Source organism: Hyperoodon ampullatus, assembly GCF_949752795.1.
Source record: "Hyperoodon ampullatus genome assembly, chromosome: 9".
Taxonomy (NCBI): Eukaryota; Metazoa; Chordata; class Mammalia; order Artiodactyla; family Ziphiidae; genus Hyperoodon; species Hyperoodon ampullatus.
This window is the reverse complement of record NC_136922.1, coordinates 101,212,972-101,235,962: the sequence shown is the minus strand read 5'-3', so window position 1 is coordinate 101,235,962 and position 22,991 is coordinate 101,212,972. Positions and strand designations below refer to the sequence as shown.

General features: G+C 43.9%; 1 protein-coding gene across 1 annotated transcript in view; it reads right to left on the bottom strand.

Annotated features, from left to right (window-relative positions):
- The window catches only part of CNTNAP2 (contactin associated protein 2), a gene marked incomplete at both ends in the record, with an annotated part of 2,063,650 nt that overhangs the window by 106,299 nt on the left and 1,934,360 nt on the right, over positions 1–22,991 (bottom strand). Inside the window, one exon of the mRNA XM_079711872.1 lies at positions 20,935–21,028. Within this exon, the coding sequence (XP_079567998.1) occupies positions 20,935–21,028 (94 nt within the window). The remainder of the gene's footprint in view (positions 1–20,934; positions 21,029–22,991) is intronic.

Below are 22,991 nucleotides of genomic sequence, written 5' to 3'. Positions count from 1 at the left end.
ACCTGGGACATGTTTATTTATTTTTTCTTCTAGGACTAAAATGTGAAATGTTAATGTTACTGCTGTTGGAGTTTTCTTTGCCATTCAGGTGCCACTCCCGGTGTGGTGAAATCAACAGAGGGAAATAAAATTCAGCGCTGCTTCTTCTGAGATGTCAAAGGTTTTTTTTTTTTTTTTTTTTTTTTATGTGTGTGTGTGTGTGTGTGTATGTGTGTTCTTCTCCTGATCTTTAAAATTTCCTACCTCAACTCAAAGTTATTTACATACTTCTTTTATTACTGTTAACTGCCCTTTCTAATTCAGCCTGTGGTGAATTAAGCATGGCCTCTCAATACCAAGCCACGGCTCCCTGTACCTTGAGGAGGTCTCTAAATACTGGATGGTCTCATATCCCCGTCTCCACAGGACTCAGCAGCAGCAGGATACTTACATCCCAGGATCTGCATTCATATAAATGTACAGTCTGACTTGTGCTTGTCAATTTCATGAAAAGAAGCTAAAAAAGACACTGAGGAAACACCAAAGCCATTTCAAGTAATAATTCTCCTTTGTGCGACCACAAAAGTAATATCCTCATGGGTATAAACCCCAAAAGGCTGATAGAAAAGCTTCTTTGAACTGCAATGACTGATGGTCCTCAGAGATGGGGAAAGCACTGCAAGCTGACATGTTTATCACTTGCATTTGGAGACAGGATAGCGCTGGGGAAGGGCTTTGCAGAGAAGTGAGCCTGAATGCCAGTTTGAGTGATGGGTCTGACATACGAAACTGGAATGGGCCCCCATTACAGTGGGAAACGAACCCCTGCTTTAATGAATCCACAGCAGTAATTTAGTGTATAGATTCCATCTGCACGGAAGACAGGACGTGGCAGGGTTGTCTACTGCTCACACCTGTGGAATGCAGGCTCTTAAAACCTGATTGCTGTCATTCCTGAATAACAGCATAAAGAACATGAGTAAGAATTCTCATCCTTGCAAAATGGGTTTATCTTTCATATTCCTGTCCTTCACGGCGGGAATCAAAATACAGGGAGCTTTGAAAATAGCAAAAAATGTCTTGTAGATTTATTTCCTTTCCTTGGAAGCATTATAGAGAAATATTTAAGGGTTAGAATTTGCACAGGAATAGAGCAGTTAATCAGCTTGATTTTCTGTCTCTTCTCTACTGTGTGACAAAGAGGGTTGGCCTCTGATTTCTAAATGTGAAGATGAAAACTGTTATGTACAATGCTTTTTTAAAAACAAGAAACCCTTTTATCTCAGCTAAAAATTTTTATTTGCTCTTTCCTCTACTTTTTATTTCAAGCTTCAATTTCATTTTCTATCCCCTTAAATACCAAGACCAGATATATATCAGATATATAAAAATGTTATATTATTCAATTACATTGCTATTTTAAAAAATCTAGGATGCTGTGAATACTTAAACATGTTTTTTACTTATTTATTTAAAAAAAATTTTTGGTTTTTGCGGTACGCGGGCCTCTCACTGTTGTGGCCTCTCCCGTTGTGGAGCACAGGCTCCGGACGCGCAGGCTCAGCGGCCATGGCTCACGGGCCCAGCCGCTCCGCGGCATGTGGGATCTTCCCGGACGGGGGCAAGAACCCATATCCCCTGAAAGGGCAGGCAGACTCTCAACCACTGCGCCACCAGGGAAGCCCTAAACGTGTTTTTTATTGATAGAGAAAGGAAATCCATGTATATCCTGCATGTAACACTGAACATAGATTCTAATTATAACATATATTACAAATTTTCATTAATGCCACCTGAATTTTTATCATTATTAAAGGAATTCTCTTCAAAAAACAATGAGGCTTGTCATTAAAGACAGAAATGTCTTTGACAAAAATAATGTGTGCTTTGCAGTGATTATGAGAGAGTGGGTTCATCATCCGCAGACGTTTCTGTTGCTGATGCCACACGTGTGTGCAGGGAGGGGGCGTCTGCTCCCCTACTGCCTCCTCCAAAAGTATCCGTCTGCAGGGCGCCTTGTCCCATAAAGAAGCTCGTCTTGATAAGAGGACAAGCGAGGTGTCCAGCCAGCCCCCATCAAGCAGACCCGGCCTGTGGAAGCCGTCCTAGGAGGTGCCATGTGGCAGAGAGCAGAATGTCTGGCTATTCTGGTGCTAAATGGGTTTGGTGAGAGGGTTTCTGTTCTCTTGACTAATCCATGGTGTGTGTGCCTTTTGCTTCCAAGAATGACTGGAAGCGAGGGGAATCTAACATGCATCAGAGTTTCATGAGCTGGGTGAATGAGGGTGGGGGAAAATAACCATAAGTTGGTATGTACTGGCTGTACCCACGTAGGGGACAGCTTCAAATCTTTATTATTTCACCCCGGGGGTAGGAATCTGTATAAAAACCCTCACGGTTCATCCCTCTCTCTACCCCCATCACCCTTGGCAACCGCAAGTCTGATCTCAACTATTACATGTACAAGGGATAAACAACAAGGTCCTACTCTGTAGCACAGGGAACTGTATCCAATCTGCTGGGATAAATCATAATGGAAAAGAATATAAAAAAAAGAATGTCTATATGTGTATAACTGAGTCACTTTGCTGTACAGCAGAGACTGGCACATTATAAATCAACTATATTTCAAGTAAAAAAAAAAAAGAAAGAAAACAAACCCTCACAAGGACTGTACCTGGTACATGTCATAGTGACATGTAGTCTTTTCATTCAGGTCACCTTGCATGCAGAGAGCAGAGTAGTTCTGCTCCTGAAAGCACAAGTCTGGGTCAGCATCCACCCCCTTCTCCCCACTCTTCAGCCCCCTCAGCCTTTTCCCAGGAAAGATTTGTTGTCTCTCCTCCACATCCCATGATGGCTATTTAAGTGCAGGTCCGGTGGGCACAGTGACCTTCTAGGAACTTGGGGACAGCTGAGTTTTTTGGAAGTGCTGAGCTGATAGAGTCCTATTAGGGCACTAATGCTGGAAAATGCTGCAGCTTTGGGGGATGTAGACAATCAAAGGGAGACAGGCACAGGAGAGAGATCCCCTCACTCTCCTTTCAATATATACAGTAGGGCTTTTTTCCTTCTTTTATTGCAGAAGAAGGTATTTTAATCTGCTCTTATCAAAAAGTCAAAATAAAATGAACAGGAAGTTTAAAAACAGGTCCCTATGCCAACTGCAAGCATATAGTGGTTGTACAAGAAATATTTGCTAAATTTAATTGAATTGTGGCTTAATGAGTCATTTCTCTGAACCTCAAAAAGTGTTCAATTTTTGTGGAAAGGTTTTGCCATACCTCAGATGAACAGGCTCTGATTGACTTTTTGGGAAATGTAGCACAGACACGACAGCAACAATTTTCAAAAATAGATAAGGACTGTTAAGAAACACATAACCAGAACAGAGCCACAGAAGATGCAAAACCAATTTAATTATTAGTGTGAAATCTCCCTCTTAATTTAATAGAATTACATTATCTTAAAGAGGATATATGTATATTTGTTAAAAACAGTTGCTTTAGGATTAAGATGATTATAAACATGAGTCAGGCAAAGGAGGCCCCACACAGCACACAGCGTGAAATGGAATCACTTAATTGGTGGCATCCAGCTTGCTACTGATGGTAACCAGGTGAAGAGCTGTGAAGCTCATATAATTATGAGCAAAGCTGAACAACTGTTTTTCTTTATTGATTTCTACCTTTTTCCTATAAGGACTATTCAAATTTAGCTTCTTGATTTTTTTCCCTCAGCAAAATGAGGCTGCAATATCATCCAGCAATAAAAAGGAATGAGCTATCAAGACACGAAAAGACATGGAGAATCTTTAAATGCCTATTGCTAAGTAAAAGAAGTCCATCTGAAAAGGTTAGGATTCCAATTACATGACACTCTGGAAAAGGCAAAACTATGGAGACAGTAAAAAGATCAGTGGCTGCTGGGGGTAGGGGGTGAGGAGGAAAGTATAGGTGGAACACAAGGGATTTTTAGACTAAACTATCCTAATGATACTGCAATGGTGGAGACTAGTCATTCACTATACATTTATCAAAACCTGTAGACTGTACAACACAAAAAGTGAAGCCTAATGTAAACTATGGACTTCAGTTAATAATACTGTATCAACACTTTGTCATCATTATAAGAAACCTGCTAGGCTGTGGCAAGTATATAACACCAACGATAATTATGGAGTAGCAAGACGTTAATAACAGGGGAGGGCTTCCCTGGTGGCGCAGTGGTTGAGAGTCCGCCTGCCGATGCAGGGGACACGGGTTCGTGCCCCAGTCCGGGAAGATCCCACATGCCGCGGAGCGGCTGGGCCCGTGAGCCATGGCTGCTGAGCCTGCGCGTCTGGAGCCTGTGCTCCGCAACGGGAGAGGCCACAACAGTGAGAGGCCCGCGTACCGCAAAAAAAAAAAAAACAAAAAAACGAGAAACTATGTACACATGTGGGGAAGGGTGAGCAGGTATATGGGACTTTCTGTTCTTTCCCTTTAATTTTTATGTAAACCTAAAATTGCTTTAAAAAATAAAGTCAATTAATTACATTTAAAAAAAGTCAGTAAAATCAAACTTTCAAATTATTAAGCCACATGATAGTAAGTCATTTGCAAGACTAGGTCACTTTGTTTTAAATTAATAACATGACTCCATTTGTACCTGATATTGCCCTTAATTTGATATTAATTAATTTAAATTAAATAGCCTTACTATTAAAAGAAGCACTAAACGTGTTTACTTGTTTTAGGCTTTGATTCCTATAACTCGTAGTAAGAAAAATCAATAAAAACTTAATGTTTTAGAATGCTTAATAATTAGTCCCACAAAAATTAATTTATGCATATGGTCTGTGTTGAGCCTGTTCTTATTGATTGAATTTTCTTTCCTCTCTGCCTTCTATTGCACCTCCCATATTAACTAGAAATTTGAAGTCAGGTCCTTCTGTGTGTGGGTCTCTGTATCAGGGTTCCAGACAGCCTGGAGACCTCTGCTGGTTGCCAATGATGAGGACACAAGGATCAGCCCTGGGAGATGGAGGGCAAAGGGAAGAAGAGAGGAGAGCAGAAAGTTCCCAGGGATTGACATGGTCCTCTACTTGAACTGTCAAACAAATACATTATGTCTATCTCCCAGGGCCTTTCTCATTCATAAAACAAGCACAGACAACAAACAGACAAGCCAGCACAGAAAGACTCACCCTGAAGTCCTGGCCCCACCACTTACTTGCTATATGACCTGGCACATGTCACTTAAATCCTCTGCGCCTCTTTCCTCATCTATCAAGTGGGGGTTTAAGTAGGAACCCATCTGCAAGGTGAAGTTAGTAAGCTCAGCAGACATTGTTCCTCACTGTATCTGTCTAGGTACTGTAGCCGAGACTGAAGGACAATCTGTTAAATAAAGTTAACGCTAGTGACCAAGAAAAATGGAATAGTGCCTTCTTCCTGATCCAGGACTTTGCTTTATCCTCTGAGTTCATACTTCAAATGCTATTCCTCCTGGACATTTAAGATGGAATTATAGCTTGAGAATAAATTTACCTGGGAGAAGTAGTTTGAATTACAAATTAAAAATCATTGAAAGTTTCTTTGAGAAGATTAGCTTCCTTATATAAGTACACTTTGTTTTTAATAGCTACATTTAAAAGCAAAAAAAAATCTTAGACAACAGTCTATCTATCTTATTTCCAGAGCATGGAGGTGTTACAATTAAAATGTAGCCATGCTTGCTGGCAGAAAACATAATGGTCATATGAAATATCTGTTGTAAACATTTAATGCTCTTTTAAATAGCAGGATTATTCACATCCTACCAATTTTTAAGAGATGAATAACTCTTCTAAGCAAATATTTGTACTTCTATGGCTCCTCTGTGCTTTCTTCAACTGTTATAGAAGAGTCTGCAGGGAGGTCAGCCTTCCCAAACGTGGCCAGAAGGCTGCTGGGGGTTCTCTAAAGCACAAACGTATCGGCTAAATCTGCTTCTTCTGTCCACCCTTCATTCTGATTTTCCATTTTGTCCTTCAGTGTATTCAAATGAAGGATAGCCTGATTTCTTTCCATCCCAATGTGCTAATCTTCAAGGTCTCCAGCGTTTAAATTCTAGGTCATTAATAAGATTGTGCAAGGGATCTTCACAGCTCAGACTCCTTTCCCCAGAATACACCACGTTCTCCTTCCCTGGGTCGTAAGGTAAAGCACTGCTCAGTGGCAGTTAATCTTTGTGCTGCGTGAAGCATCGTGAGATGTCACAGACCAGGAGGAAAAGATCCAGTTCTACCAGGTAACCTCAGTTGGACCTGTTACTCTGTTTCATTGAGCAATGACTCTCATCTTAACCTCCATGGGTATCATATGTGATAACAGTTATGATGGGCTTTTAAAATTGCAAAGTGCCCTACAAATATAATGTATCATCACAGTTATGTGATAGGGGGTTAAATATAATACAGTTGATTCTCAATATTCACAGTATTTATGTTTTCTATAGTAAGTGCAAACACCGAATTAGCAAATACTGAACCGTTGCTCTCAGGGGAAATACAGGGCAAGGTTCCTGCGAGCCTCTGGTCACAGCATTTCATCAACCAATCAATACCTAACCTTGTTTTATGTGTGTTTCTGTTTAAAGACACCTTATTTAACATATGTTGTTGATTCACTAACATTAAACTCACGGCCAAAAGCACTGTAACTCATGCTTGAATGAAGCTTATTTAATCCACATATTTTGTCTGTGAAGCACAAAGCCTTCTTGCACTTAAGAACAACAGACAGCACTTCAGGACTTCATCTGGGGCCATTCTGAACAGGGAAATCACTAATAAAAAGCCCCCAAATGCAAAAAGACGTGGCACTAAATAGACCACGAAAACGACAGTGGTTTACAGTATGAGAGCTGAAACAAGAAGGCAGCGCTGCCTGTCCTCCTCAGCTGGAACGTGGGTGTTGGTGACAAATTTTTTGCTGCTCTGCACATCTCTGCAAATGACCACAAAAGCACCACTAGTAGATCTTAACAAGTAGGTGAATTCGCAAATATGAAATCTATGAATAATGATGATTGACCACATGAATATAAGAAGTTAAATTTTCTGTGCCTTCTGGAATATTTCTGAATATTATAAGAAGAATTTTGGCTTTCAAAGTGTTTGCTTATTCAGAAATAATTGGGTATACAAATATACACTGTATGTCAAAAACAGGTGAGCTGAAGATTTGGGACAAAAACAGATTCCCTGCTTTTGACAACCTGGTTTAACCAAATACTAAAAACGTCATAAAAACACAACTTACGTTCTCTCACTGAATTTTAATAATAAATGCCTTTTTTGGTTTGTTTTTGTTAATGAAAAGTAATTTAATTTTGTAAAAGAAAGGTGGAGATATGATGGTACCCATTTGTTTTCAACTGAACATTTCCCAAAGTTTTCAGTGCTTACTTAATTCCTTGTTTTTATGAGTGACTTGGTATTGAGGTCAGACTTCCCTTTATTTTTTATTAATTAAAAGTCAAAGACTAGATGTAGTAACACAGCCTAAGATGTACTGAGCACTTACTGTGTAGCAAGCACTGTGGTAAGTGCTTTACATTCAACATGCCATTTTTAATCTTCATAGCAAAGCTTCTGACACCAGTACTACTATTACCCACAGTTTATAATTAAGAAAACTGAAGCTCAGGTATGCAGGGAACCTGCTGTAGCTCCTTTAGCAGATGGGACAGCTGATCCCAGGTGTCTGAAGCCAGAGCCTGCGCTCCTAGCCTTTACTCTTCATATCTCCACTTCCAGCCTAAACTTTATTAAAAGATTTGCTTTTGCAGCTGTTTTATCTGGATGTTGAGAGTGTGTCTTTTGATTATACTGCTGTAATTATCAATTGTGTTTGTTAAAGACACATTTGGGTGACAAGGGAAGATGATGATGCTGCCGAGAGTGTGTTATTTTGGAAAGGATATTGAACGAACCGGCCACATGAGATCTTGGCCCAGTCACTTAATCTTTGTGAGCACCGTTTTCCTTAGCTGTGATATGATGAGGTTTAAATACATTACATCCTAGACACTTCTATGATTCTATGAAGGTAATGATGATGAAAAAAAAAACCAATGGATTTCTAAGAATGAAAGTTATTAATGCAATTAAGAAAAGAATGCCAAGCTAACTCACAGGACGAATTCCATCTAAATAGAAGGCTTCCCTCTTCCTTGAGAAGATTTTGGACATAAAGGCTATGTTAAATTTCCTTTAGGACGTGACAAATTAGATATAATGGCATCCCTTCAGTTTTAATATTATTTCTTGCCTACCACTTAAACAAGCTTTCTCATCAGTGTTTTACCACTCCTTGAATCATTATAATAAAAGCTGAAAAGGCAACTGAAGAAATTTCAATTAACTATTTGCCATTTATCAATTTTGCTGCATTCAACGCAGGAGGCAGAGGGAAATCACAGGGCGACGAACTGCTCTCAGGGATTCCCTCTGAAAGGAGCAGTAGACAGCTCAATCCACCACATTTCTGTCTCCATTTAAAAAAATGCATTCTGTTAATCACTCCCTTCCATCACACCTCTAGAAGAACTACAGAATCCTAAGCGGTAGATAAATATTTAATTCCTGTGCATTTCCCAGTCTCTACTGGCGAGGGCAGGAAAGTCGGGCATGAACAGGAGATGACGGTGTGATCACGGCACGTTCCTCCTCCTTGCCCATCAACCTTCTGCAGCGTCTCGGGCACCAGCTCCTCGTAGACACTTACTAAACACCACCCCATGAATAAACAACTCCAGAGAACAGTGTGGATTAGATCCTCTTTTACCTCGATTACTTCTTTAAAATTGAAATTGGTATTGAGGTAACTGTTGAATCACAGGCAGTTATAGAAATAACAGAGACACCTTGTATATTCTGCCCAGTTTTCCTCAAAGGGAACATTTTGCAAAACTACTGTAGAATGTCACAATCAGGATGCTGAGATGGATACAATTCACTGATGGTCCTCAGACTTCGTACACACGTGTGCGTGTGTGTGTATTTAATTCTATATAACTGGATCACCTGTGCAGGCTGTCTATTCACCACCACAGTCGGATACTGAACAAATCCAACTGTAAGAATCCCTCATGTTGCCCTTTTATATCCACAACCCCTCTGGCCTCTCTTTACCCCTCCCTCGCACCCCTGTCGCCAACTGCCGGCAACCGCTAATCTGTCCTCTATTTCCAAAATTCGGTCACTTCAAAAATGTCATGTAAATGGAATCATTAGATGTGCAACCTTTTGGGATTGGATTTTCCCTCAGAATAATTCTCTGGAGATTTATCCAAGTGGTTTTGTGTATCAGTAGTTTGCTCCTTTCTATTATTGAGCAGTATTCCATGGTATGGAGACACCGTTTCTATTATTTTCCAGTGGAGCTGTATTCTTTTCTCTTTTGCCTTTCTGAGTAATGACCGTGTCCAAGTCAACCCAAGACACCATCTGCCTGCAGAAGGAGTGCGGGCAAAGGTAGAAGGAGGGAGGGTTACTACAGGTAGTGTTCAGTTTCTGACATGTGCCACGGGACCATGCATCCATGGAATACTCTGGAACGTGTCCAGAACTCTTACTTTTTATCCCCTGGTTCCCAAACCACTTCTCTCCCAATGTCATTCTCAGTAAATAGTACCACCCTGTACCCAGTTACCCAGGCCAAAATCTTGGGGAGCCATCTTTTATCTTTTTTTCACCTACCACCCAATCTATCACCAAATACTGTGGGCTCTTCCTTCAATATATTCCTTTTCCAAATGCTTCTCCAGTGCTGCCACGGTAACTGTTTTGGGCCGCCTCTCACCTGGGCTCTACAGCTGGAACTTTGCTGCTCTCTCCTAAGTCCCTCCTGCCCTTTCCCATCCACCCCTGCGCTAGTTAGCACAGCACCCAGCAGCTGGAACGATGCTCCTAACAGCTCAGTCGGATCCAAGCCACCTGTCTCTTCCCACCTCACCTCCACAATGGTCTACAACCTGCTGTCTAGCTGCTGGCTAAGGCTCTAGCTTCGTCTGTCTGCCCTGTCATCATCGTGGTCCAGCCACCCCAGCTTTCTTGCTGTTCCTTGAACAAGCCGAGCACATGCCTCCACCTCAGCCTACCAGCCTGTGCATCTCCCTCCACGCTTCCTGGGACACTTCCCCTCCCGCTGTCCGCATGCTGCTGCCCTCACTTCATTTAGGCCTCTGCTTAAACGCCACCTCCTCCTACCTTCTCCGAGAGGACTCCCCCGAATCCTCCTTTATTTTTCTTCACAGCATTTACCACTAGCTAACATCATATTACACAATTATTTTCTCAGTCTTTGTCCATGCCCACTGGAACACATGCTTCATAAAGGCAAGGGCTTTTTCTGTTTTATTCATTGTTTCATCGCTATTGCTTGGCATATATAAGCGTTCAATATACTTTTGAGTGAATTTCCCCAAATTCCTTTACTCATAGCTTTTTTTTTTTTTTTTTTTTTTTTTGCGGTACGCGGGCCTCTCACTGTTGTGGCCTCTCCTGTTGCGGAGCACAGGCTCTGGACGCGCAGGCTCAGCGGCCATGGCTCACGGGCCCGCTGCTCTGTGGCATGTGGGATCTTCCCGGACCGGGGCACGAACCCGTGTCCCCTGCATCGGCAGGCGGACTCTCAACCACTGCGCCATCAGGGAAGCCCTACTCATAGCTTTTAAGCCATGAAGGACTAAGCAAAGCAGGTCACAGAGTTCTCCTGTGTCACAGAGACAGTACCTACCCTTCCAGCCAACATGGGGAAGACACGAAGCTACTTCTTAATCGCAGGAGAATTTGGTGACAGGGAGCATGGTAGACTGCATTGATGCCCCCTCCCCCAGCCCTCTCTCCCTCCCCATCACTTGCTGTTTCTCCGACTGAAGGAGCAAGAGTTTATTTCTCTTCTTGACTCTGGATTTGGTCAAATGGCTTAATTCGGACAATGGCGTGCTAGTGGGAGTGGCAAGACCAAAAGCGTGCAGAGTGCGCCCCGGGGAGGGCTGCTGTCTGTGCCTCTGCCACTGACTGGAGATGAATACACCCGTGTAACCCTACAGTCCCGGGAGGACGATGACGGGTGTATCACAGGCCCCTCAACTCTTAACTGACCTGCAGATCAGTGAGAAAAAGTGACTGTTGGGACGGCTCGTTATCTGGCACTTCTTTTTGGGGTCAACAGCTACCTGGTAGAATAAGTAAAAGCAAGGCTTTATTTTTAAGCCCAAGGAGACTATGAGAAGAGATACACAGAGGGAGAGAGAAGAGCTGAGCTTGGCCCGGAGAGCAGGCAGTGCTTACGGAGGGTGGCGAGAGGCCTGAGGTGGAGGGCTCCGGCCCAGCTTCCTGACGCGGGGCTCTGGGAGGAGCCTGCCACGTAGGGGGCTCTGCACCAACCGGGGGCAACCTGGCCTCGTCAAGAGAGGGGAGAAGAGTGAGCAGATGTGTCTCCGGCTCTCTCCAGCCTTTCCCTTGTGAGGAGTAAATGCTGAGAGGAAGCCTGTGACTCCACCACGGGGCCGCCGTGGGGGCACTGCCATGGGGAGGGGGGAGGACATGACAGAGACTCAGGGCTGTGTCCCCTCCAGTGAGGGAGTGACAGCAGATGCTCTCTGGGGGCACTGCCTCGGTCAAGGAGGGACTCGAAGTTCATCAGCCTCAGATCTTAGCCTCCAAGGCCAGACAAGCACCCAGGGACCAGGTGGACACAGGACACTGGGCTGGCGGCCAGCAGGTGGCAGATCTTGCAAACTCAAGGAAGGACCAGCAATGATCTGGGCCCCTCCCTGGGATGATGTTAAAAAGAACATTTAAGCTACATCTCGCTGCCACCCCCTTCCATGTTCCACACGCCTGCACACACGTTTACAGAAGGAAGCAGGGGACAGGGAGGGCCACTTGAGAGCCTGAGCATCTTGGCTCAGGAGGGACAGAACATGACAGAAGGTCCTGTTGAGACGGCAAGTCAGACTCAGCTGTCAGCCAAGCTGGACACCGTGTATCCGCCCTTGCTATCCTAGAAGGAACATCAGCTCACCACAGACAAATGAAGACACTGCATTTTCTCTGCACATCCAAGTTGTTTCATGCATGACAATGTGCAACTCTGTTATAACCATAGCAACCTCCAACTTGGTCTCCCTGCAGCCTCTCACTCACTTCCTGTTATGTATTTTCCACTCTGCAGATGGTGTTATCTTTCTAAAATGCCGATCTGATCAGGTTATTCTCCTGATTAAAAAAAAAAAGTTCTTCCGTGACCGCCTTTAGCCCCCAAGACAACATTAAAACCTTCGCATGACTTGGGACGGAATCCACTAATATGGTGACGTCTCTGCCTTCACCTCGGACTCTAAAGACGGCTGGCAGCTGACAGCGATCCCCTGAGCTCTGCACTTTCTTCTGGCCTGGGGAGCGTGCAGGGTAGGGATGCAGGACAAGCCAGAAGTGCTGGGGAGTTACTGCTCCTGGCGGCAGCCCTGAGCCAGACCGGGTGGGGAGGAGGGGCGAAGCCCGGCTTCCGCCGGCTCTGCACTGTCTCCCGCAGCCCCCACGGTCCTGAGCTCTGCTTGCCCGCAACGTGAGCGGCCCGATACTGGTCCATTCCTTGCCCCGTTTCATTTCTCCACTGCCCTACTAGTATTTCCTGGGGTCCTTTCTTAAATAAGCTGGTATTCATGTCCTCACCCCCTTGCCATTACTCCACCAAGGGGCTTCTCCTCTGCTGGTACAGGGGCCGGACCTCTGACCTCAAGAGCGCCTCCTGGGAGAACCCAAAACATGATAGGTGTCCGTACGACTCATCAACACACTGGGCCACATTTTTAGAGTGAATGTGGGCATTGCTAACGATACACACTTGTCCTGGCCCGAGGCAACTGGGCAAAGCAGGACATTTGGCCACTCCTTATAAAGCCCGTTTTGACATGAACCCGGCTTACGGCTGCTGCATTTTGATCACCTGCTGCTTCTTACCCTAATTTCAACCCTTCTGAAGGAAACTGGCTGTGGTTCCTGAAATTTCCCTCACAGCACATTGTGTTTCCAAAGTCGGTCATAACACCGCCCAGCCCACGTGCTCCTTGGCAGTGTGACCTTGTCACTGAGCCATCAAGCGGCAGAGTCAGCTTCCCCTTTCCTGGAATCTGGGCTGCAGCCCAGGTCTGGCCAGTAGCAGCTAGTAAAGAGGTTGTGTGTGAGCTCTGAGGCTGGGTCTTAGAGACCTCCAGCTTGCACCTTTGCTTTTTCAATGCTCCTTCGAAGAGACCAACTGCCATGAAGGGAGGGAGCCCAGGCAGCCATGAGGTAGAGCTCAGGGCGGGGGCACGGCAGTGGGGTGGGAGCGGGTGTAGGGGGTTGGCTTGGAGGGGAGAACTGGGGTCCCCCCCAACCGGCTGACAGCCCCAGTGAAACTCCTGGGACGCCACGTGACTGAGGCCACTGTGGACCATCCAGTCATTCTTATGCCCCGGCTGAGACCACGTGAAACAGAAGAGCCATCCAGCCAGGCCACAGAATGGTGTGAAATAATAAAGATTGTTTAAGCCGCAGAGCGTTCAGTGGGTTGCTGAACAAAACAGAGAACTGAAAAATCCCTCCTCCCCCTGCCCTCCGCTCCTCCCCGTACCTCTGCCCGGATAACTGTAACTTATCACTCCGATCTCAGTTTCTACGTCACTTTCCCTGGTGTCCCTTCCCTCATTTCCTAGACGGGGTTAAGTGCCCTTCCTTCTTGCTCCCCAAGGACCCAGTATTTCCACCTTCCATTTATCCTGCCACCTGCCCTTCCACTTTGAATTGCCTTTTCATCCTTTGCTGCTCTTTTCCAGTTAGAACCTAAGCCCCTTTAAGAAACTGAGCCTGTCTTGGACACCACTGGTGTTCCAATGACATATACAATGCCTGGCAAATGATGACTACGTACTTGTTCAGTTATGACTTAATAAAAATAACTCATGTTTATTACACACATACTATGGGGCAGACCCCATGCTACCTGTTAAACGTGTTATTTTGTTGAATCCTGTAAAGCAGGGACCTTTACTATTCCTGTTTTATACACGAGGAAACAGAATGCACAAGATGTTAAGTAACTTGCCAAAGTCATACTGTTTGTAAGTGACAGAGTAAGAATGCAAACCCACGTGTGTGATTGCAAAGACTGTTCTTAACTGCAATCCTTATGTATCAATCAGGATGGGCTAGGTTGTGCCCCAGTAACAAACAGGCCTATAGTCTTGGTAGCTTAAGAAAGCAAAGGGTTTTTTCTTTCTGATGCTATAGATTCGTCATAAGTTGACAGGGTTCTCTGTACATTGTGGTCACCGAGGGATCCAGTTTGATGGAGCAACCACTGTCTTGAGGTTTGTCGATCACCCTATCAAAGGGACAGATGGACCCCAGAGGGTCTTGCATCAGCAATTAAATATTCTAGCCCAGAAACTGCACATGTCTTTTCTACTCATCACTTTTTTGGCTGGAAATACTCAGTGATCAGTGTAATGTCTACCAGAGTACACCACCTCACCCATGAATGAACATAGGGGCATGTCATCTCCTGCTGTGTGAGGTGACTTTGCCAAAGTTCTGGAAAGTTTTGGAAAACCCTAGAATAAGGATTTCTTAACAACAGATCATAAGATTCACACTTTAGATTATAATGGAAATCATACAGTGGCTACCAAAAGGTCTATCTTCTATCACAGTTGCTTTGATAGTTGTAGTTTGGAAAAAAGCTCTGGGACCAATATGACTTACAAACTATATTAAATTCAAATGAATCAGCATTCACCTTTTATTTTACCACCCCAGACGTTGCCACTGACAAATAGCTCTGGTCAGTAAAGCAATGATTGCTCTGCATTAGTTAGTATTCAACTTCTTTCCAAGTACAGCTTCTCAAACTCATACAGAGGAATTAATACCTTTTTCCTATAGAAAAGTTATTAATACCTTTAATTAATTAGGTAATTAATTAAGGTAAGGTATTTCCTACAGGTCTACTTTATTATGATTTTGTATTACTATGCTGCGTAGCCATAACACAAATAGTTATTTTGAAAAAAATAAAAAGAGGGGTCAGATTTTACTTTCTAAAAAGAAGAGTAAAATGAATACTGCCATCCTGAAAACAGAGGCTCTCTGTTTAATAACACAGAATGTATAGTGACATGATGAGCAGCAGATATTGACATTCTTCTAAATTCTTGTCTATAATACACCCATAATGGTGCATGACATCAAGGAACCCTAAATATAATTATCCTTTTATTTCTCACACGGAACAGGAGAACCTTCTCAGCTTTAATATTGCATTTTCCACCTTTAAAAAAATTTATTTAAAACATATGCCCTGATATAAAGTTATCAGTCATAATTCCAGTTATTATCCTAAAATGTTATGTGTCACAGAAATATCCAAGTCTCCTGCTAACTGCACTGTACTTGAATTTTTAACCATATGCTCTTTTAAGTTTTGTCCTCTGTATACAATCATTACTTTATGCTGATGTTTTTACGAAATGAAGATTTTCAAGAAGACTCATAAAAAGAACTTTTTTAAAAAAACAAATGTAAGTTTCTGATAGCCTTTAGGTAATACCACTAAATTGGGTAACAAATGACAAAACTCTAATGGAAAACCTGATTACTTCATCCAGATCAACAGGAATTAATTACATGGGACTGAATGAACTGATGAGTATGGTTTATAACTTTATGACTTTTTGGAAAATATTCTAGTTTTAATTTTCACTTAAAAAAATCATTATCTTACAGTTTCAAGGGTTTTTAGGCTATATGTAATCTGGTCTCACTCAATCCAGAAAACTCCTCAAAGTACAGGACAAATTTCCATTTAGCTTTTGTTAAATACTCTCAATCTTGGAAAGTCCACTACCTCAAAATAGTGGCCACTCCTTTTTGAATAGCTTAGCTATTAGGAAGTTCTTTCTAATAGGAAACTGACATTTGCCTCTCACTGGGCTACTCTGGTCCCACTGAGTAAGCCTCTACAAAGCCTAACCCTTCTTTCATGGAGCAGTTGTCAAACACTGAAAACGGATTCTTTCACTTCTCTTAAATCATATCTTTTTATTGGTATAAATATCCTCAGGTCTTTTGATTTTTCCTTTAGGGGTCCTTTATCTATCTGGTCTTCTTAAAAGATTAATATACATCTTATAATGAGGTCTGACTGTACTTCCTTGCTATGGACACAATTCTCTTATTAAGGTAGTTCAGTACTGTATTTACTTAAAAAAATCAGTCACCACATAATGTTGGCTCATATCAAACTGTCCATAAAACCAACACCCTGAGTCTTTTTCTGTGATACCAGGAGTCTTCCATCTTCTACTTACGTGCTTTTTTTTTCTTTTGGTCTAAGTGCAGGAATTAAGTTTATCTCATTATATTCCATCTTATTATTTTTATCCTATCTTTCTAGCCTGTCAAGATGCTTTTGAAGTGCTTTTTATCATCCAGCTTATTAAACCATCCCTCTCAGCTTTGTGTCATTTGCAAACTTAATAAACATTCTATTTGTGTCTTTATCCAAGGCGTTGATAGAAATGTTGGAAAAACGTGAGTAATACAGAAGACCTGCTTCAGGCTTCCAATTGACTTAAAGATTCTCTTGAAAGATTATTAAATCTGTTGCTGAAAATCAGACATATAAAGTCTATGACATCACTCAGCTAGTAAATGATGGACATAACTAGGTCTGGTGATATCTCTACTTTGTGAAGCTTTGCTCATTGCTAGGGATCCTGACTTCCTTCTTGGCTTGGAGGATTCAGAAACGTGGCAACTCATTCCAAAATTCTGATGTTGGTTGACAGCGATTACCGTTTAATTTCTAGAATATATTTCCTCTGTTCCCTTTAGAAGTCACACTTGTCGTTGACTAGGTATCCTTCTTTCATTCTTTTTATGTGTCCTTTTGCAAGCAGTGCTCATCAAAGAGCTCCATGTGGAGTCCTATTATTTATTTAGATCCACCTCCTTTTCCTTCTTTTATGCGATCAGTTTCTGATTAGCAGCCGACTCGGCTAACCAACATCCTGGGGGCCTGGATCGCTAGGGGGTATCAGAACCTTACTGGTTTACACTAGATACCCTTTTGAAGTTCAATCTGTCTTTCCAGGTGGATATGTACAGAGCTGGTGAGTGCATATTGGTTGTTTCTCACTGAAGTGTATGTCAGTTTCAGAGGGAAATTTTAAAGTGCTTCTCCTCAGTCCTGCTCCTACTAAATGACCAAGCTTTGAAGAACACTGGCTGGAGGTGATCAGTGATCAGCCTCGCCAGACACCCACATGTCTTTTGTGGTCCTCACGTCTGACTCCTCTGATTGTATTAACAGAATTTATCTTCAGAGTATCAGATCTCTTCCCTGCTTCTGCATCCTTCCGGAAGACGCAGGTGTTATCAGGAAGCAAGGCCCAGCTCTTGGTGTCACACATCTGTTTCAAATGCCACCTCTACCAATGACTAGGGGGGACATTAAGCCAGTGGTTCTCAGTTGGTGGTGACTCTGCCCTTGGGGAGAACAGTTGGCAACATCTAGAGACAGCTGTGATCATCACAACTTGGGTTGCTACTTGTATCCAGTTGGTAGAGGGTGGGGGTGGGGCACTGCTAAACACCCTACAAGGCACAAGTCAACCACCACAACAAAGGATTATGTATCTGACCCCAAACTGCAATAGTGCTGCTGTTGGGAAACCTGCTTTCTGAGCCTTGGGTCCGTTTCCTGTATGACGAGGGTAACAGTGCCAGGGCAGTGTCGTGAGGATTACAGCCAGCACTGTACTTAGAACACACACCATAATGACTGGCACAGAGCCAGCATCAAAAAACGGTAATTATTTTCTTAATTATTACCAGGCATTACATTGGTTACTTCCTAAGATGTTATTAGCTTAACACTAAAAAGGTAGTTCATTTACTCCACAAATATTTTTTTGAGCACTTTCTATACGCTAGGCACTGATCTGGCTGATGCAAATAGATTAGTTAAAAGGAAAAAAAGACAACACACTCCAACTTCAGGAAGCTAACAGCCTGCAAGTAGGCACTGTGTTCCCATTTTGTAACTGAGAGAACCCAGGCCCTGCGAGGTTCAAGTAATGTGTACCCAAGGGTTCAACACTGATACGGGGCAGAGCCTGGATTCAAACACCACCAGCTGCTACAGACTGAGGTGTCTGTAATTTGTGTCTCCCCAAATTAATATGTTGAAATCTTAACCCCCAATGTGATGACATCAGGGGATGGATCTGGGATTAGATCATGAGGGTGGAGCCCTTTCGAATGAGATTAGTGCCCCTCTAAGAAGAAACAGGAGAGAGCTTGCTTCTCTCTATGTCATGTGAGGATACAATGAGAAAACGGCTGTCTGCAAATGAGGACGTGGGCCCTCACCAGACACCCGATCTGCTGGTACCTTGATCTCAAACTTCCCAGCCTTCAGAACTGTGAGAAATAAATGTCGGTTGCTTAAGCCACCTAGTCTGAGCTGACTAAGACACCAGCTTTGCCTGATTCCAAAGCCTACATGCTTTCTACTCCATTATTACCAGACGTCTGCTTTTAGGAAAACCAGACTGCAAGGTGTGTGAGAATAGCAGATCTCACTTCTGTGCTAATTTTTATTGATTGTCTTAGCATCATCATCCATACCCTCTCATTCTGCAGGAAATGCTTTTTGTTTCTTTTCCCTTCTACTCTTTATTAATTTAACAAATATTTATTGAGCACTTGCTCCTTGTTAGGATACAGTGGAGCTAAGATACACTGCCTTCGTCTGCAGACAGCTCTGGGGCTTGTGTGGATGAGAGTCCGTCTCAGCTAGAAGTCTCGTGTGGGACCTGCAGCAACACCTTAACTTACCCTCAGGTGCATGAGGCCATGAGGCCACCTCCATGTCAGGACTGTGGATGTCCTTACAGGTATTTGCGTTTATTTATGTACCTCATCACATGCACAGTTAGCTTATTTGCACAGCAAGATTTTCCTTTGGTGAACAGAAAACTCTGGGTGTAACATTCCTACATCTGAAGTTCATGTTATGCTTTTAGCTTGACACAGACTTCTAGCACAGTAAATACTTAGTTATTATAGAGGATTTGCCTTTACAATGTGATTTGTTCATGATCCTGAAGGTCCATGCCTCATTGCATATTGTAATTTTGCTGAAGTGCCAATTTAATCACCTGACGTGAAATGCTGATGAAAAAGAGAGCGTTACTCACAGTGAGGGAACCTGGCAATCACCCAACATTCCTGTCAAACTTGACTTTGTGAGTTTCACTAAAGAAATAAAGTCCATTGTTTCAAGTATGTTCATGGTGGGTGTTACTTTAGGAATATCATAGTGCAGTGTCTTTAGGAATATCAGTGTCATAGTGTAGGGTTTGTTCTGATGGCATCATTACAACCCTGAAGGAACACTTAACATTTCCAATTATTCTTCACTGAACTGTGGAAGGCATGTGGCAGCATTTGGGCACTCACCAACGTCTAAGGGTCCACGCCTTGTGGACGCCTAAGCCTCTATTCCACTAAAATACTGGCTTATGTAAATAAATTATAATGGCATCAATCAGCTTTCAGCTGCATTCCTTCTGGACCTTGACCCTTAATGACAAGTTCTTTTGATCTGTTTAACCATGGACTCTCATCAGAGAGACGCAGCTTCAAAACTCTACTTTACCACATACTAGCTGAGTAACTTTGGCATAGTGACCATCCTTAGCTTTAGTTTCCTCCTCTGTAAAATGAGGATAATAATCATAGGTCCTGCTTAACGGGATTGTTGTGACATTAAGTTGTCCCATTTACACACGTAAGACTTTTAGCACAATGCCTGAAGCGGCAGGTGACCCGTGAGCCTGGGCCCCCTTTCCTTTTCCACGTCCACCCCCCCGACGGAGCTCCTGTCCCTCCTTCCCGCCTTTTTGCTGAGGATGTGGCCCTTTCGCATGGGGCCTCACCTACAACTCTGTTTGCCCCCTGTCTTGCCTGGTGTCTTCCTGGTTCTAAGTCCTGGAATACTTTTTGCTCTTGGCCACTCTCTGACATGGGATGTAGGGCTTATCCCTCAACTAGTCAACCTGTGTTACCCAAATCTCCTTCTTCTGCCTTTCTCTTTCATTCCTGAGTCAACCATCACAGAGGTTACAGCACAGTAGTCAGGAACAGGGACCCCGGTATCTGACTGCCCGGGTCCAAGTTTTGATTCCACCACTTAAATTGGTGGCCTTGGGTATGTTATTTAACCTCTTGGTGCCTCAGTCTTCTCATCTGTAAAATGGAGATGATCATATTGACTATCTCATGGAATTGCTAGGAAGAGTAAATGAGTTCATGTATCTGAAGTGCTTAAAATGGACCTTGGCGCACATAAAGTCCTGTATAAGTGTGCATTATTGTTATTTACTATTATAGGTTGGGTCCCCTGTTCCCTTCATTATCTGCTAGCTCCTCCCACCCCCATCTTTTAAAATGAGTGCTTTTAACAATTAATAACATTCTGATCACAAATTCACCTCCTCCTTGGCCAGCACATTACCCACCATCTGACTATTTCCACTTTGGGTTCACAATATACGTCCTCTCAGAAAAAAAAATTCATTGGCTTTACATTAATCATTTTAAAATGCTTAGCCAATCACATCTCTATTTAATCTAGATAGCACAGATGTGTAGTAAAGAGAAGGGCCAGGGTGGCTCTTAAATGAACAGATTCCAGATCAAGAAGCCAGGAGCAGATACTCGGCTTCATATGTATTTTAGTCTGTCACACACCACATAACATGGGTTTCATCACCATCATTGACTTAGAGGCCTCCACCACTAATCACAATGTATTTCAAAGGCAAATTAGTAGCTTTAGAAAATTATGTGAGCAATTTACCCCAAATTCTTACCTATAACTTTTCCCAGAAAGAGCGACTTGGGAGAATTGAACAGAGTGTCAGATGAACTTGGCAGTTGGTAACTCACAGAAGGATAATGATCCAGCTGCAGGAAGAAAAAGAGAGACACTTTTAGAAGAATGTCACCATCCTGCACTGGACTCAGATCTCCCAGGGGGGATGACATCATTCTTTGAACCTCAGTTTCTGGATCTTATTTCATCACTGCTGACTCTGAAATACCAGCCTGAGAAAATGGGAAGTCCATCCCTTCCTTTGCTGGGGTTATTGGAAAACAAATGGAGCTTGGTAAGTGAAGACCCTTTATGAATTGTTCTCCAGCTTACGCACATTCTCTGTGGATAGTTTACCTGCTGGATTAAGATCCTTTTGCTCATTTTAACAGCGTGAAACCTGCCTGATCCAATCCCTAGTACTGACCTCTGAGATAGAAAATGCTACATCTATAGCAATGGATTTTCTTTAGGATCGTCTTACTGTACTGTTTTCTTCACCGTTTGGGTCTATCAACTTGCACACAAATATTGATCTTCAGAATATATACATGTTTAAATATGAATATGAATATATTAATATATATGGATATGTAATTCAAAGGCTGAGATTCAGGTTCATAGTTTTCTTGCTTATCAAAACGAGGGTGAGACTTCCGGGGAAGATGGTGGAAGAGTAAGACGCGGAGATCACCTTCCTCCCCACAGATACACCAGAAATACAGCTACACGTGGAACAACTCCTACAGAACACCTACTGAACGCTGGTAGAAGACCTCAGACCTCCCAAAAGGCAAGAAACTCCCCACGTACCTGGGTAGGGCAAAGCGGAGAGATTCCCGCACAGAGGATCGGTGCCAACCGGCACTCACCAGCCCGAGAGGCTTGTCTGCTCGCCTGCCGGGGCGGGCGGCGCTGGGAGCTGAGGCTCGGGTTTCAGTCGGAGCGCAGGGAGAGGACTGGGGCTGGCGGCGTGAACACAGCCTGAAGGGGCTAATGCGCCACAGCTAGCCGGGAGGGAGTCCGGGATAAAGTCTGGAGCTGCCGAAGAGGCAAGAGACTTCTTCTTCCCTCTTTGTTTCCTGGTGCGTGAGGAGAGGGGATTAAGAGCGCTGCTTAGAGGAGCCCCAGAGACGGGCGCAAGCCGCTGCTGAAAGCGCGGACGCCAGAGATGGGCGTGGGACGCTGGGGCTGCTGCCGCCGCCACGAGGCCTGTGTGCCAGCACAGGTCACTGTCCAGGCCCCCCTTCCGGGGAGCCTGTGCAGCCCGTCACTGCCGGGGGACGGCGCCTCGGGCTGGTGCAACGTCACGCTGGCGCAACGTCTCGCCGGCGTCTGACGCCGCAGGCTCGCCCCGCCTACGTGCCCCTCCCTCCCCCCCGGCCTCAGTGAGCCAGAGTCCCCGAAGCGGCTGCTCCTTTAACCCTGTCCTGTCTGAGCGAAGAACAGACGCCCTCTGGCGACCTACACCGAGAGGCGGGGCCACATCCAAAGCTGAGACCTGGGAGCTGTGAGAACAAAGAAGAGAAAGGGAAATCTCTCCCAGCAGCCTCAGAAGCAGCGGATTAAAGCTCAACAATCAACTTCATGTACCCTGCATCTGGGGAATACATGAATAGACAACGAATCATCCCAAATTGAGGAGCCAGGAGTCAGTGCTGTGCCTCTGAGGTGGGAGAGCCAACTTCAGGACACTGGTCCACAAGAGACCTCCCAGCTCCACATAATATCAAACGGCGAAAATCTTCCAGAGATCTCCATCTCAACACCAGCACCCAGCTTCACTCAACGACCAGCAAGCTACAGTGCTGGACACCCTATGCCAAACAACTAGCAAGACAGGAACACAACCCCACCCATTAGCAGAGAGGCTGCCTAAAATCATAAAAAGTCCACAGACACCCCAAAACACACCACCAGATGTGGACCTGCCCACCAGAAAGACAAGATCCAGCCTCATCCACCAGAACACAGGCACTAGTCCCCTCCACCAGGAAGCCTACACAACCCACTGAACTAACCTTAGCCACTGGGGACAGACACCAAAAACAACGG